Source organism: Cajanus cajan, chromosome 5, assembly GCF_000230855.2.
Source record: "Cajanus cajan strain Asha chromosome 5, NIPB_CcT2T_4, whole genome shotgun sequence".
NCBI lineage: Eukaryota > Viridiplantae > Streptophyta > Magnoliopsida > Fabales > Fabaceae > Cajanus > Cajanus cajan.
Window position 1 is genome coordinate 68,935,218 of NC_138521.1, and position 15,421 is coordinate 68,950,638.

The 15,421-nt window shown below is 34.6% G+C and overlaps 1 protein-coding gene across 1 annotated transcript in view; it reads left to right on the forward strand.

Annotated features, from left to right (window-relative positions):
* The window catches only part of LOC109811015 (calcium-dependent lipid-binding family protein), a 77,953-nt gene extending 64,712 nt beyond the window's left edge, over positions 1–13,241 (forward strand). Inside the window, exons 51-63 of the mRNA XM_020374645.3 lie at positions 3,591–4,041; positions 4,148–4,234; positions 4,621–4,776; positions 4,864–5,048; positions 6,252–6,764; positions 6,990–7,167; positions 7,262–7,407; positions 7,489–7,615; positions 9,151–9,372; positions 10,930–11,286; positions 12,058–12,216; positions 12,299–12,586; positions 12,771–13,241. Coding sequence (XP_020230234.2) covers positions 3,591–4,041; positions 4,148–4,234; positions 4,621–4,776; positions 4,864–5,048; positions 6,252–6,764; positions 6,990–7,167; positions 7,262–7,407; positions 7,489–7,615; positions 9,151–9,372; positions 10,930–11,286; positions 12,058–12,216; positions 12,299–12,586; positions 12,771–12,902 — 3,001 coding nt within the window. The 3' untranslated portion in view covers positions 12,903–13,241. The remainder of the gene's footprint in view (positions 1–3,590; positions 4,042–4,147; positions 4,235–4,620; positions 4,777–4,863; positions 5,049–6,251; positions 6,765–6,989; positions 7,168–7,261; positions 7,408–7,488; positions 7,616–9,150; positions 9,373–10,929; positions 11,287–12,057; positions 12,217–12,298; positions 12,587–12,770) is intronic.
* Positions 13,242–15,421: the final 2,180 nt, after the last annotated feature.

Below are 15,421 nucleotides of genomic sequence, written 5' to 3' on the forward strand. Positions count from 1 at the left end.
CTGATGTTTGGGGCCCTAGTCGAGTTCCTTCTCTTTTAGGGCATAGGTATTACGTCACCTTTATTGATGATTTTTCTAGATGTACTTGGATATTTTTAATGAAAAATTGCTCTGAGTTATTCAATATTTTTCAAAGTTTCTATTCAGAGATCAAAACTCAATTTGGCAAAGTAATTCGGATTTTACGAAGTGACAATGCTAAAGAGTATTTTTCAGATTGCTTCAAATCATTTATGACTTCCCATGGCATTCTACATCAATCTAATTGCCCTTATACACTTCAACAAAATGGTGTAGCTGAGCGAAAATATAGACATATTGTGGACACTGCTTGTATAGACATATTGTGGACACTGCTTGTACTCTTTTATTGAATGCCAATGCACCCCCAAAGTTGTGGGGTGATGCTATACTTATTGCAGGGTATTTAATAAATCGAATGTCATCCTCTGTCTTAAATGATCAAGTACCTCATTCCCTATTATACCCATTGGATCCCATTTACTCTGTTCATCCTCGTGTCTTTGGTTGTACTTGTTTTGTCCATGATCTTTTCTCAGGACGTGCTAAGTTGTCTGCTAGGGCTATCAAATGTGTGTTCTTAGGATACTCCCATGTTCAAAAGGGGTACCGCTGTTACTCTCCTGCTACACATCGGTTTTACACTAGTGCAGATGTCACTTTCTTTGAAAATACACCATATTTCGTTGCTACAGATGTCTCTTCGGTTGACTCAGATCTCCTTTCTCAGGTATTGCCTATTCCTCATTTTGATCCCGGTGTGCCTTCTACACCTACTACTTTAGAGGCACCAGAGATTCCTAGCACACCACCAGGGTTTGATCGTCCTCTACACCGATTTGGGATAACCTATGAGTGTCAGTCACATACTATTGTTCCTCCCAGTATTTCTACAACTGAGTCATGTGATTCTGCCCCTGCTCCAGTCTCCTTACGTACTCCGGCCCCACCTACCTCAGTTGACTTGTACATTGCTCTTCGTAAAGGTAGTCGTTCTACTTGTAATCTTCATCCTATTTATAACTTTCTTTCATATCATCGTTTGTCTCCTACCTATTATGCTTTTGTCTCTGCTATTTCCTCTATTACCATTCCCAAGACAGTACAGGAGGCCTTAACCCATCCAGGATGGCGACAAACAATGATTGATGAGATGGCAGCTTTAGACTCCAACCACACTTGGGTACTTGTCCCACCTCCGCCTGGAAAATCTGTTGTTGGTTGTTGATGGGTATTTAATGTGAAAGTGGGCCATGATGGACAGGTGGATAGATTGAAAGCTCGTCTTGTGGCTAAGGGATACACGCAAGTATATGGTTTGGATTACAGCGACACCTTCTCTCCAGTTGCGAAGATGGCCTCAGTTCTTCTCTTCTTAGCTATGGCTGCTATGAGGCATTGGCCTTTGTTTCAATTAGACATCAAAAATGCCTTCTTACATGGTGATTTGGAGGAGGAGATTTATATGGATCAACCTCCTGGGTTTGTTGCTCAAGGGGGGTCTGGTCTTGTATGTAAATTACAAAAGTCCTTGTATGGCCTCAAACAATCACCTCGTGCTTGGTTTGGTCGGTTTAGCAAAGTTATACAGGAATTTGGAATGATCGCTGCGAGACAGACCACTCTGTCTTCTTTAGACGCTCATTGACACAGATTTATCTATCTTGTTATTTATGTAGATGATATTGTGATTACAGGTGATGATCAGGAGGGCATCAAGGCTCTGAAGCAACACTTATTTAAACACTTTCAAACTAAGGATTTAGGTCCCCTACGTTATTTCCTTGGGATTGAGGTCGCTTAGTCAAAGTCTGGAATTGCTATTTCTCAGAGAAAATATGCCCTTGATATTCTAGAAGAGACCGGACTTACAGATTGTAAGCCAGTTGACACTCCCATGGATCCTAATGTAAAGCTTATGCCTAATCAGGGGGAGCCTTATCCTGACCCAGGGAGATATCGGAGATTAGTGGGAAAATTGAATTATCTCACCATGACCAGACCTGGTATATCATTTCCTGTCAGTGTTGTAAGTCAGTTTCTTAACTCTCCCTGTGAGAGTCATTGGCTTGCAGTTGTTCGAATCCTTAGATACATCAAAAGATCACCAGGAAAAGGACTTGTTTACAATGATAGAGGACATACAAACATTGTTGGATATTCAGATGCAGATTGGGCAGGTGATGCAAGTGATAGGCGGTCAACATCAGGCTATTGTGTCTTCATGGGTGGTAATCTTGTCTCATGGAAGAGTAAAAAGCAAAGTGTTGTTGCACGATCAAGTACAGAAGCAGAATATCGTGCTATGGCTCACACCACATGTGAGCTCTTGTGGCTAAAATTCTTAATTCAAGAGTTGCAGTTTTGCAAGGTTGGTCATATGGAACTAGTTTGTGATAACCAGTCAGCTTTATACCTCTCCTCTAATCCAGTTTTTCATGAGAGAACAAAGCATATAGAGGTTGACTGCCGTTTCATTAGAGAAAAGATCCTCTCCGGTATCATCGAGACTTCCTCAATTTGCTCCAAGGATCAACTTGCAGATATCTTTACTAAATCTTTACGAGGTCCTAGGATAACATATATATGTAACAAGCTAGATGCATATGATATATATGCTCCAGCTTGAGGGGGAGTGTTAAGATAATTCTATAAGATATAGTTTAGATATACTAGTTTATCTTCTCCTATTTTCTAGTTTAGTTTTCTTAGTCAGTTTTATCTAAATCCCTAAACTTTAGGGATTGATTATGTTTTATGCCTATTTATTTTATTGTACCTATTCAGATTCAATAATAAGAAATTATTCATATTCAAGTTCAAACCCCTCAAACATTTCAACACAGAGAATTCTCTCAACATAACAAAACATATTCATTAACTCCCAATATAACTAGATCAACATTTACTCAACAATATAATTATAAAGAACATAATTACACATTCAATCATGCAATCAGGGAAAAGGGAATTCATACATGGGGTGTGTTGATACCAACACATCAACAGTTAAGTATGGGGGGAAAACTTTCAAGGGGCTACACTCACATGGAGACAATTGCCCGGCCCAAAACGCGAAGAGGTTCCTGGTCCCCCTTCTTTTACATTCTCTTCTCCTTCTGATTCTGTCTATGTAGGTTAGGTGGGAATGTGCGACTAGTACGTGAAGTATGGTTTATAAACATTATTACCCTTTATTGGGCCCTAGACATCCATTTTATTTTTAGGAAGTCCACTAACTCCAAATAATTATCTAAACCCATCTTATTTTATTAACATAAACATATTATTATTATTATTAAATCCTAATTTAGCAGGATGATACATGTTTTTTGTTTGTTAGGCAGGAAGATGTATGTGGGAAGCATATGCTTTCACTTGTGCTAATTTAAAGTCTAATTATCTGTTGTTCTTCATGCAAATTCCTGCCCATTAGGTTATGTAATGGTGCAAAACTGTAAGCTCTTTTATTTTTAACATAGATTATCTGCTCCATAACACAATTATGCTTTTATTTTATTTTCATAATTTTTATTTTAGCATTGATGATCCTCATTATCATTTTGCAGGAAATTACGTCTGAGCATTGAGCATGATATGGGCGGGACAAGTGTTGCCCCAAAAACATTAAGACTTTTTGTCCCTTATTGGATTGTCAATGATTCTTCTTTATCTTTGGCATACCGTGTGGTGGAAGTGGAACCTTTGGAAAATGCAGAAATGGATTCTGTCCTACTCTCTAGGGCAGTTAAGTCTGCCAAGACTGCCTTGAAAAATCCCATAAGCTCACTGGATAGGAGGCATTCTAATTCTAGGAGTAGTTTGCAAGTACTTGAAGTAATTGAAGACAACAGCCCATTTCCAAGCATGCTTTCTCCACAAGATTATGCTGTTCGTAGTTCAACGATGTTTCAATCTCCTAAAGATTCATATTTATCACCTAGGCTGGGCATTTCTGTTTCTATGCAATCTTCTGAAGTTCACAGCTCTGGGATTTCTCTGCTTGAACTGGAAAAAAAGGTGTTGTTGATAAGTGGACGAACCTACTGCTCTATCTTTTTGGCAATGCATAAGTATCTCCTCAGGCTTGTACCATGGTATATAATGTTCATTGAAACTCTTGCAGGAACGAATTGATGTCAAGGCTTTCAATTCTGATGGATCTTACTACAAGCTTTCGGCATTGTTGAATATGACTTCAGACAGAACAAAGGTTGTGTCTATTGTCTATACTTTTACTATTATAAGCCAAATGATTTGCTTATCTTTTGTTCTTCTTGTAATGTTACAGATATTGTGGATATGTTACAGATATTGTTGATATGTTATAGATATTGTTGATACAGATATTATGGTTATTATCCTAGCTATCAATTAGGGATATGATTAGATTAGTTTCCATAATATTAGAGATTAGTATCTTTATCATTTATTGTATTCTCCCTATAAATAAGATTGGTATGTGTACAGCAATACACACAATTCCTGAATTACAACATGTAACACCTATTATTGATGGCTATTGCTTATCATGTGGTTGAAGACCAATCCCATACCATACCCTTGATGAAATTAACTATTAAGGTATTTAATGTGCAGGTTGTTCATTTCCAGCCACACACATTGTTCATTAATAGGTTTGGATGTAGTCTCTGCCTGCAGCAATGTGATACTCAGTCAGCTGTATGGATCCATCCCACTGATCCTCCAAAGCCTTTGGGTTGGCAGTTAGCAGCCAGAGTTGAACTTCTGAAGGTGTGTTTTATTAATTTTCAAAATATTTATCCAACTTACATATTTGGATTTGTTCTATATCTTATAAAGTATCTTATATTCATTCAGTTGCGTATTGATGGCTACAAATGGAGTACACCATTTAGTGTAAGTTATGAAGGTGTGATGCGCATTAGCTTGAAAAAAGATACTGGAGATGAAACAATGCAAATAAGGGTAACAGTAAGAAGTGGGGCCAAGAGATCTCGTTTTGAAGTTGTTTTTCGTCCAGATTCACTGTCAAGTCCTTACAGGTTTTTGTTCTCTTAGTTTCTCTCATAATCTGAACCATTATAATCTGAGTTTTCTTTTTTAAACATTGAGGAAGGGAAACATAGGAATTCACTTGCATCCCTGTGTGATATGAACCATTTAAAGAAATTATTTTCATTGGCTAGAGTCAATTTATGCACAAGTGTAATTATTATGTTGGAAAGTCCCATATCACCCTCCACAATTAATGTAATTATTAGAGAAATTATGTTGTAATTATTATTTTCATTGGCTAGAGCCTATCTTCAGTCATCCTCTGGCCCTAATTCCAATGAAATATGAAACCTAGAAGATCGTGAAGCAGGTTGTGTCCTTCGTATCTTGCTTGGGAATACCATGATCAACTTTTCCTACCATGGCTCCAATCTTCGATTTCATAAGAAATGCTTGCTCGTGTTATTGGATGCAAATCATAGTGGTGTATTGGGAGAAAATACATATGTATTTTCACTCTGACAACAATGTGAAGGCTTGACAACTCGCATGGAGCTTTGTAGCACTTCACTGGAAAGTTGTAGGGTCTAAGAATTCTTACTTCTATTTGTAGCTTCTAATTCACATGGCATTTTGATCCTCCATGGCTTCCAGCAAAAACTTACCCCCAGCAAATGATCCAACCCAAATTTCTTCCCACCCATCCTCTGGCAAAGATGCATTCCGAGGTGGCTGCATTGGACCCATATCTGTGGTTTCAGGTTATTGAAGCTTTGATATCATGTAGAAAATCGAGAGAGAGAGAGAGAGAGAGAGAGAATCTTATGATGAATCTGAAAATTTTATTTGAATGAAAAATCTCAATTGATACAGATACAGAGAACCCCATATATAATCTAGACCAGTTACTTAGAAGCCTAGCTAACATAACAGATCACTAACTGACATGCCATATCAGCTTGACAGAGACTAACAACTAACTAGTAGCTATTGCACATGTAAACTACTGTTATAATCCTGTTGGGAAACTACAATAGATGCCAATTAGTTTTAAGATGAAATCTAACACATTACTCGAGCAACATTTGAAGCCTACAGCATTCCCCATTACTTCATCTACTTATTTTGTCATGATCTTGATGTGGTCAAGAGTCGAGACAAATTTTCTTTGACGTGTTATTTTACACTTCATCTATATTGTGTTTGTAATTCTACTTTCTCCTGTTCTTTAAGTACATTGTTGTTTACAGGATTGAAAATCGCTCCATGTTCTTGCCCATTCACTTTCGTCAAGTCGATGGTATCAGTGATTCCTGGCGGCTGCTTGTTCCAAATTCTGCTGCTTCATTTCTGTGGGAAGATCTTGGTAGAAGACGTTTATTGGAACTCTTGGTTGATGGAACTGACCCAATGAAATCACTCAAGTATGATATTGATGAAATTTCTGATCACCAACCCATCCATGTAAAAGATGGACCAACCAGAGCCTTGCGTGTTACTATTGTAAAGGAAGAAAAAATCAATGTTGTTAAGATCAGTGATTGGATGCCTGAAAATGAACCTACTAGAAGACATTTATCATCAATGAATGATTCTCAAAAGCAACAATTAATGTCAATTACAGATTGTGAATTCCACATCAATTTCGATCTTGCTGAGCTTGGGATGTCTATTGTTGATCATACACCTGAGGAAATTTTGTATCTCTCTGTTCAGAATCTTGTTCTGGCATATTCAACTGGTTTGGGCTCTGGAATTAGTCGGTAAGATTTGCAAATGCTGTATCTTTGAAATTGGCTAGAACTTGGAAGGTGATTATTTATCTTCCATTAGTTATTTTCTAAAATTTTCTGGCAAAATATTGCTCGGATCTCACTATAATATAATTGGATCACTTGCCAAAAGATTTAAATTAACTGTACAAGATTTATTTCTGTTTAGTTATCCCATTATGTTCCATCAATTGATTTTGAAAATACAATTTCCAGGTTCAAAGTCAGAATGTGTGGACTACAAGTGGACAACCAACTGCCATTAACTCCAATGCCAGTTCTCTTCAGGCCACAGAGAGCTGTATCCGAAACCGACTATATCCTGAAATGCTCCATTACAATGCAATCAAATGGATCATTGGATCTGTGTGTCTATCCATATATTGGTTTTCATGTGAGTATCACTATGTTATCATTACTATTCAGAAGGAAATTGTCCCTTGTTCATAAATTATTAGACTGTTTTATGAGTGATTTCTTGCAAGCAGGGGCCAGAAAGCTCTGCTGCCTTTCTGATAAACATTCATGAACCTATTATTTGGCGCCTTCATGAGATGATCCAGCAGGTGAAGCTCAGTAGACTATACGATTCTCAAACAACTGCTGCATCAGTTGATCCAATCATTCAAATTGGGTATGTAAGATTCTTGGAAATGCACGATTATCTTTTTAGGGTTTGCTTGAAACTTCTTATGACATTACATTTGAATTACAGAGTCCTTAATATTTCGGAAGTTCGATTCAGAGTGTCAATGGCTATGTCACCAAGTCAAAGACCAAGGGGTGTACTTGGGTTCTGGGCATCCTTAATGACTGCATTGGGTAACACAGAAAATATGCCTGTAAGTATTTTAATTTCTTTTGTAAATTACTAATCCCTTATAGTTTGTTGCTGAATACAAGTAGGCTCATAAAATACTATCTTCTTTATACATGTAAAGATGAAGCTTAGATGTATTCTTATTTTCATATTTTTCAAATGATTGAACCAGTACATAAATAGGTAAAACAGGCAGGTAAAAAAGGAAATAAATAATAAGCAATTTCTATAATTAACTAGGAATCTCTAAAAATCAGTAACACCAATGAAAAGAAATGGTTGCCTCCCATAAATGATAATCAGTAACATGGATTTTGGGATTTCCATCCATCACTCCCCCTCAAGCTGTTGAATAGATACTAATAATTCTTATCTTGTTAACATTAGACTCAAAATCAGATATTTATAGAGCCTTTGTTAAAAGGTCAAAATCTGACTTGAATACGTAGTTTCATTTCTGAAAGATTTTTTGCCAATTCTTAGATGCTTCATCCTAAAGTTTCACAGGTTCTTGAAAGTGAATAAATAAGTCATGAAGTAACCATTTTTTTTATCTAGATTGATTCACAAGCTTCTTGAGAAATTTCCCTATTTTGTAACTTTACATTGCTTCTAGCAACAACTAACTATTTTTTATTTCTCCATACCACCAAGTTTCTCCATACTTCTACTTGTGTTGAACTTTGAATCTTCAACTGAACTTGCCCATTCAGCCTCAGCAGAACACATTACACTTTTGTGTTCACTTTTTTTATCAGTAATCCTTTCAAGGAATACCTTTGAATTTGAAAGGAATCTGATTTTCACTATCCAGATGCCCCTTCTTTTGGAGAGTGCTTTAATAGCAAATGCTTCACTCCTTTCCGCATTGAACCGTATGGCATCAATGTAGAAAAATCTTGCAATATCTTTACATATTTGGCTTGTGTGCTTCTTCCCCTTTTTCGTAAAAATGTGTTGAGAGCTACCAGTTTCAGCTTCATTATTCTTCCTTTTTTCACCAATTTGTAAGTCCCTTTTATCATCTCATATGCATCAGTTTTCGATTTCTTCATCAAATTTGATTGCAAATTAAAAACAAGATTCTACATTAATGATTGGGAATTAGGATTAGTCAATACTGAATAGATTTAGTTTGGGTATGGGCTATATTACTATTAAGTCCAAAACATAAAAAAGACCTGATAATAATTGGCCCAAATCAAAATTGCTGAAAAAAGTAATGCTGTACAAAAAAGTTAAAAATAAATAAATAAAAAATGAACGGAGGCCCTAAAATATGGGAGACGTAAAAATTGCCACCCCTACTAATTCTACTCTTCTGCACGATGATTCTGTCATCCTCACAATCAGTAACCGTAATAAAAAGAAATTGTTGACCATAATATCATAAATTATGAGACATGTTTATATCCCATAGATGTTGAGATTCTTTCCAACAAGGTTCAACTAATTGTGTGCTATAATCTCAAGTTCCTACCCCTGATGGTATCTTCTCTGCAATTTGGGGAGTGTTGTGAATTAATGCCTAACAATAAATGTGTACTCATTAACCAGGTCAGGATAAACCAGAGGTTTAATGAAAACGTATGCATGAGACAGAGTTCTATGATTAGCATGGCTATCTCTAATATCCGAAAGGATCTTCTAGGCCAACCACTTCAGCTGCTCTCAGGTGTTGATATATTGGGCAATGCAAGTAGTGCACTTGGACACATGAGTAAAGGTGTAGCTGCATTGTCTATGGATAAAAAATTCATTCAAAGTCGACAGAGACAGGTTTGTATTGTATATTCTTCTGCAATATTTTCCTTCATTCTCATGCTTTTAATCTGATAGACATTATCCTTAGAATATTAAGCTTTAAATATAAGCATGTTAACTGCGATCTGGCTACTATTCTTTTAACATGCAATTTTACATAGATGCCCTGTTCTACATGATTGTTTACCTTATACTGAAATGAACTTAACTGTCCATGCATATCATTTATGATTTGTTTATAATCCAGTATTGTCAAACCCCTTGAAAAGCAAAATAACTAGACTGCAGGAGTTTTTATGCAGGTATAGAATTCATTGATACCATCCAACATGAGATATGAAACACTTGCAGTATCTATTAGTTTCTTGTAGAAAATAGCAGTTAACAGTAATGAATGCTCATTGAATCTGCCCAAAATATAAAAGTAGAAGCCAAATCCTTCCACTATCTCAGGCATCGATAGTGGGCTGGATTGACATACTTAAAAGAAATTTATCACTTTAATCTGGGACTATCATGCTGATCTTGTATGCGGAATTTTAGATATATATATATATATATATATATATATTTTAAAAAAAGTGATATTAGGTTTAATTTAACCTTACAAAACTGTTTTATAAGGTGAGAATTATTCTCCATTATATACACTTTGTTGATCTTATAACTAATCAATTTGGTCTCGAACACACTCCCCTTACACTGGGAACTGGACATCTTGAGCGTGAAATTTGCAAGACTGGACATTTGTGAGTGGTTCAATAACGGTTCGTTAGCGAGTGGCTTGATGAACTCAACAACAAAAATCTTTAGGATACGCTTTGCTACCATTTTAAGCAAGTGGGATTGAGCCTAACTCAACCTTACAAAATTGACTTGTGATGTGAGGATTGCTTCCCATTTATATACACTTTGTTGGTCTTATCCGACTATTGTGAGATCTCCAATATATATATATATATATATATATATATATATATATATATATATATATATATATATATATATATATATATACACCACAAACCACACACAAAGCACACCAGGAAGAATTCTTAGTTATTTTGAGAAATCCAAACAATATTATAAACCATTGGATTATATTTGAATGATTAACATTAAAAGTTTTCATATTTTAGTATATTTTGAATGTATGTGTAATGTCAATTTTGTTCTATAAGAATGATATAGCAAATCATCTTAGATTAATATAAAAAAATTTATATATGATTTAGGAGTAAGAAACTTTTGAAAAATTCATTGAAAGTTATTGAGCGGTGTAATAGTCGGTAAAAGTTATACCAGTGTCGTTTGAACCTATCTATCTATCTATCTATCTATATATATATATATATATATATATATATATATAAGTATGAGCTCCAACCACAACCAAAAAGTTTATGCAATTGAACAACAGCCAAGGAATATGGTCTTGCTTCTCTAAGCTAGCACTTTCCCCTCTTTAATTTTTATGTCATTCTTAATATTTCAATTTTGAGAAAATTTGGATCATTTGCAGTGGTTTGATAGGATGCTAATACATGTGTTTAATTTAACTTTGTGTGACAGGAAAACAAAGGTGTGGAGGATTTTGGTGATGTTATAAGAGAGGGAGGTGGAGCATTTGCTAAAGGTTTATTCAGAGGGGTGACTGGTATTTTAACAAAGCCTCTTGAAGGAGCAAAATCTTCTGGTGTTGAAGGTTTTGTTCAGGGTGTTGGGAAGGGAATTATTGGTGCAGCTGCACAACCAGTGAGTGGAGTTTTGGATCTTCTGTCAAAAACAACTGAAGGTGCTAATGCTATGAGAATGAAAATTGCATCTGCTATAACATCTGATGAACAGCTTCTCCGGAGGAGGCTGCCTCGTGTTATAAGTGGTGATAATTTGCTTCAACTATATGATGAGTACAAAGCTCAAGGACAGGTACCATGGGTTCAACTTGCTGACTTAAAGTTCATTTGTTATTTAATCATTTGAGCTTTAAATTAGAAATGATATTTTGAAACTAAGCTAATTATTTTTGAGTTCTGGGCAGTGTTGTTGATTTAGACCCATGTTTGGGAAGATTGAAGAGTAGATAATACCTTCAGTTCCCTTTCAATTGTTTGAATTATATACTGTTTAATTTTAAGATGTACTATTTAATTTGACAGATATTGTGATTATAGGCTTAAAGTTGAAAATTAGAATTCAATTAATGTCATTGAGGATCCTGCTTTAGTGTAGGACTTTTGTTTACTAAATAGTTTTAAGGTTCAATTCATCTATCTTACTTTTTATTTTACCGATCATTTCTGATGATAATATTTCTTGCTAAACAATCACCTTCACTAACATAATGTTTGCTCTTCATTCAACTAAATTCTATTAATTCATATAAACCTAGTAACGACATCTAAAACAATTTTAATATTTCCAATTTTGAGTTTCATTGCCTGGTGGATATCCTTGAATTGTCAATCTGTATTTCCAGGAAATCTTGTGTAGCTAATGAGAGTGAACTTAAATTATGTGGATGGCCATTGTTATGAAATTATTTTTCTGTGTAATTTACTGGATATACTGCATTACCAAATTGTCTGATCAATGGAATTTGCCTAATTTCCTTTCTTACTTTCGGTTATTGTGTAGTATTCTGAATTTCTTTCTTTTGGGGATCAAATTCTAAACAATTGCCATACTTCTGTCATGAAGGTCATACTGCAGTTGGCAGAATCAGGTTCATTTTTTGGTCAGGTTGATCTGTTCAAAGTTCGTGGAAAGTTTGCCTTATCAGATGCTTATGAAGATCACTTCATGCTTCCAAAAGGGAAAATCCTCACGGTGACACATAGAAGAGTCATACTATTGCAAGTACGTATTCATGATTGAGAACAATGAATAAAACCTATTTTCTTGAATCAATTGTTACTTATCGCTCATTTGTCACTGTCAGCAACCATCCAATATTATTGCTCAGAGGAAGTTCAGCCCTGCAAGGGATCCATGTTCAATAATTTGGGATATTCTGTGGGATGACCTTGGGACGATGGAACTGACTCACGGCAAAAAAGACAACCCAAAGGGTCCCCCTTCCCGGCTCATTTTATATTTGCAGTCTAAGTCATTGGATACCAAAGAAAATTTTCGCATTATAAAATGCATCTCTGACACCCGTCAAGCTCTTCAAGTTTACTCTTCAATTGACCATGCATTGCACACTTATGGCCCGGGAGTATCGAAGGTATGTTTTTGTTTCTTCATGTGTTTCCATTAACACTCATTTCTATATTTTTTAGTCATTCCAACAATCGATTAACTATTGGCCATGTCTAAACAAAACATGCTTTTACGCATCCATATATTTGATCCCAATTTTAACGCAGAGTTCTGACTTCTGGGTGAAACTATTTTGCATTGTTATTCAGGGACTTCTGAAAAATAAAGTAACAAAGCCATATTCACCCCATGTTGATGCCACTAGTGTTGACCTATCCCCCCAACAGATGCCTGGATCGGCCCCTCTCTCCTCAACTTTTGGAAGCAATGCGAGTCGCTAGGACTATACATTCATTGTTCTTCACATTCAATTTGAAAGGTAGCATTGTTAGCATTTTCTTCTCGGGGATTGAGATGGTAATGTTGGTTTCTGGAACCGTATATTTACCCAATGATAACGGTTAGTTGGAGGGAATTGGTTCAAAATCTATGAATCTTGGAGAAGGCTCATAACTCCCATTTTTTCTTAGAATATCATATTCAATAGTTTTTGTATAATATTTGTTTGATTGAAATAGTGTTTGTTGTACTTGTACATATATAAAATCACCCAGCTCGGATAGGACCCTCTTGCCCTTTTCAAGTTTCATAATGAAAAAGCCAACGGCTTACGATCTCAATGTTTGGTCCTCCACTTGAGGAAGCATTTTTTTATAAAGTGGAATGCTTCTCACAGTGATTGACCTTGAAAACCTTCATGATTTATTCCCATGTTCGACTAAGCAAGAAAATAAGATGCTCATATTCATAATGCATATTGCATACATAGTATAAGACTGAATATTAGTATTCATTAACACGATTCCACTAATATTCATTATATTTAGTTTTAAATAATTATTGATTCAATAATATCGTGTATTTAAAAATATTTTAATGTATTTAAATTATTAACTACAGTTAATAACAAAGGTAAATACCAATGTTTTTAATTTAAAATTGGAACGAACTAGTCGAGCAGTGGTTCAAGATTTAATCGTGTAATATTTAAATAATACATAAAATAATATTATAAAAACATAATATTATAATTTTATATAATAAATTTTCTATTTTTTATAGTGTATGTAAAAAGTAAATATAATATTCAAGTTTAATTTTTAATGAAATATAATAATATAAGGGTAAAAAATCTTAAATTAATAATATAAAACATTATGATATAAACATTATTAATATAAATGACTAAATTATATTTTTATCATAAAAGTATTTTAAAAAATTATAAAAAAAAATATTAAAAAGAACGATTCAATCTGGTCTTTAGGATTGATTTTTACTAGCTTTAAGCTAGTTCATCTAGTTTTAATGAATTCTTTTATATATCATTCTTATGTTTTTTCAGATCCTGATTCCCGATTTGACTGATCAAATCCATCGATCTAGTGTTAAGGAATTTAAGATTTAAGGTTTAGTGTAAGTGTTGATTGAAAAATTAAAATTAAAATACTTAAGGAATTGTCCTTTTGTTTGTATATATTTTTTTGGACAAAACTTCCTATAATTACTTTTTAAATTACTCTTTCTTTTTCATTATTTTTTATTTGTTTTTATTCTTTTTTATTTTTTAAAATTATTCTAAAATGTACAATGTGAAGACCATAATAAAAAAATCAAAAGCATTATGATCCTAAATTTTTAAATTATTATTTAAATTAAGTTTAAATATGTTCAAACTATCTTCAATTTGGTTAGTTTTTAGATTATTTATTAAAAAAATTTGTTTTAGATACTTGATTTTTTTTAATTTAGTACTTAACATTAGTTCTCCTTGACATGACTGATGGACTGTCACATCATCATTTAATAGTGTTTGTCGCGTGGATAAAGAGAGAAACTTCATTGTTCAAAATCAGGAGGAGTTGCAAGGGTTTGGGTGGCGCATTGTTCAGGAAGGAACCTCTTTTCGTAAACTCACTCACAGAGCTTAGGAGTTTTGTACCTTCCCTTCAATGACCTCAAGGGCGAGGTTTCGAAGGAAATTTGGGCCATGGAGAAGTTGGAGGTGCCTGATCTCGAGGGGAATTTGATAAGTGGGGTTCTCCATGTGAAGTTGAAAAACCTTTAATTTAGGGGGGTTATTAGCGAGTTTCGAGTTCATGGTCTAGTGTTAAGAGTTTGGAGGTTTTGAATTTGGTTGGGAATGGAATTAACAAGTCTATTATAGGTTTTGTGAGAAGGTTAAAAGTGGTGTATTTATCTTTTAACTTGTTGGGTAGAGTTATTCATTGGAGAACATTGTGGTGGAAGGTTGGAGTATTTTGATTTCTTTGATAATTTTCTTATTGGGGAGATTCCGAGAGTTTGGGAGATTATAGTGAGTTGAGGACGATTTTGTTGTATTTCAATGTGTTGGAAGATGTTATTTCGGGTGAGCTTGGGAAGCTTAGGAAGCTTGAGGTGTTGGATGAGCAGGGCAAATATAGAAGGTAGTTTAATGAGCAGTTGGGGGACGTGTGATAACTTGGAGATGCTCAATTTGGCTTAGAATGATTTCAATGGAGATTTTCCTAATTAGATTAGTAGCTGCAAGAGATTTCATTTTCTTGATTTGAGCTCGAATAACCTTTACTCGTGAGCTGGCTAAAGAACTTCATGTATCTTGTATGACGTGGCAGATACAAGTAGATGATAACAAATATTTAAATGATGTAACAAACACTATTAGATAATAATATAACAGTTTGTTAACCACGTCATTACTTAAAAGAGAGGACTAACGTTAGATATTAAATAAATAAAAAAATTAGTCAAATATTTAATAAAAAAATTTAATAAAATATTCTAAAAATTGACCTAA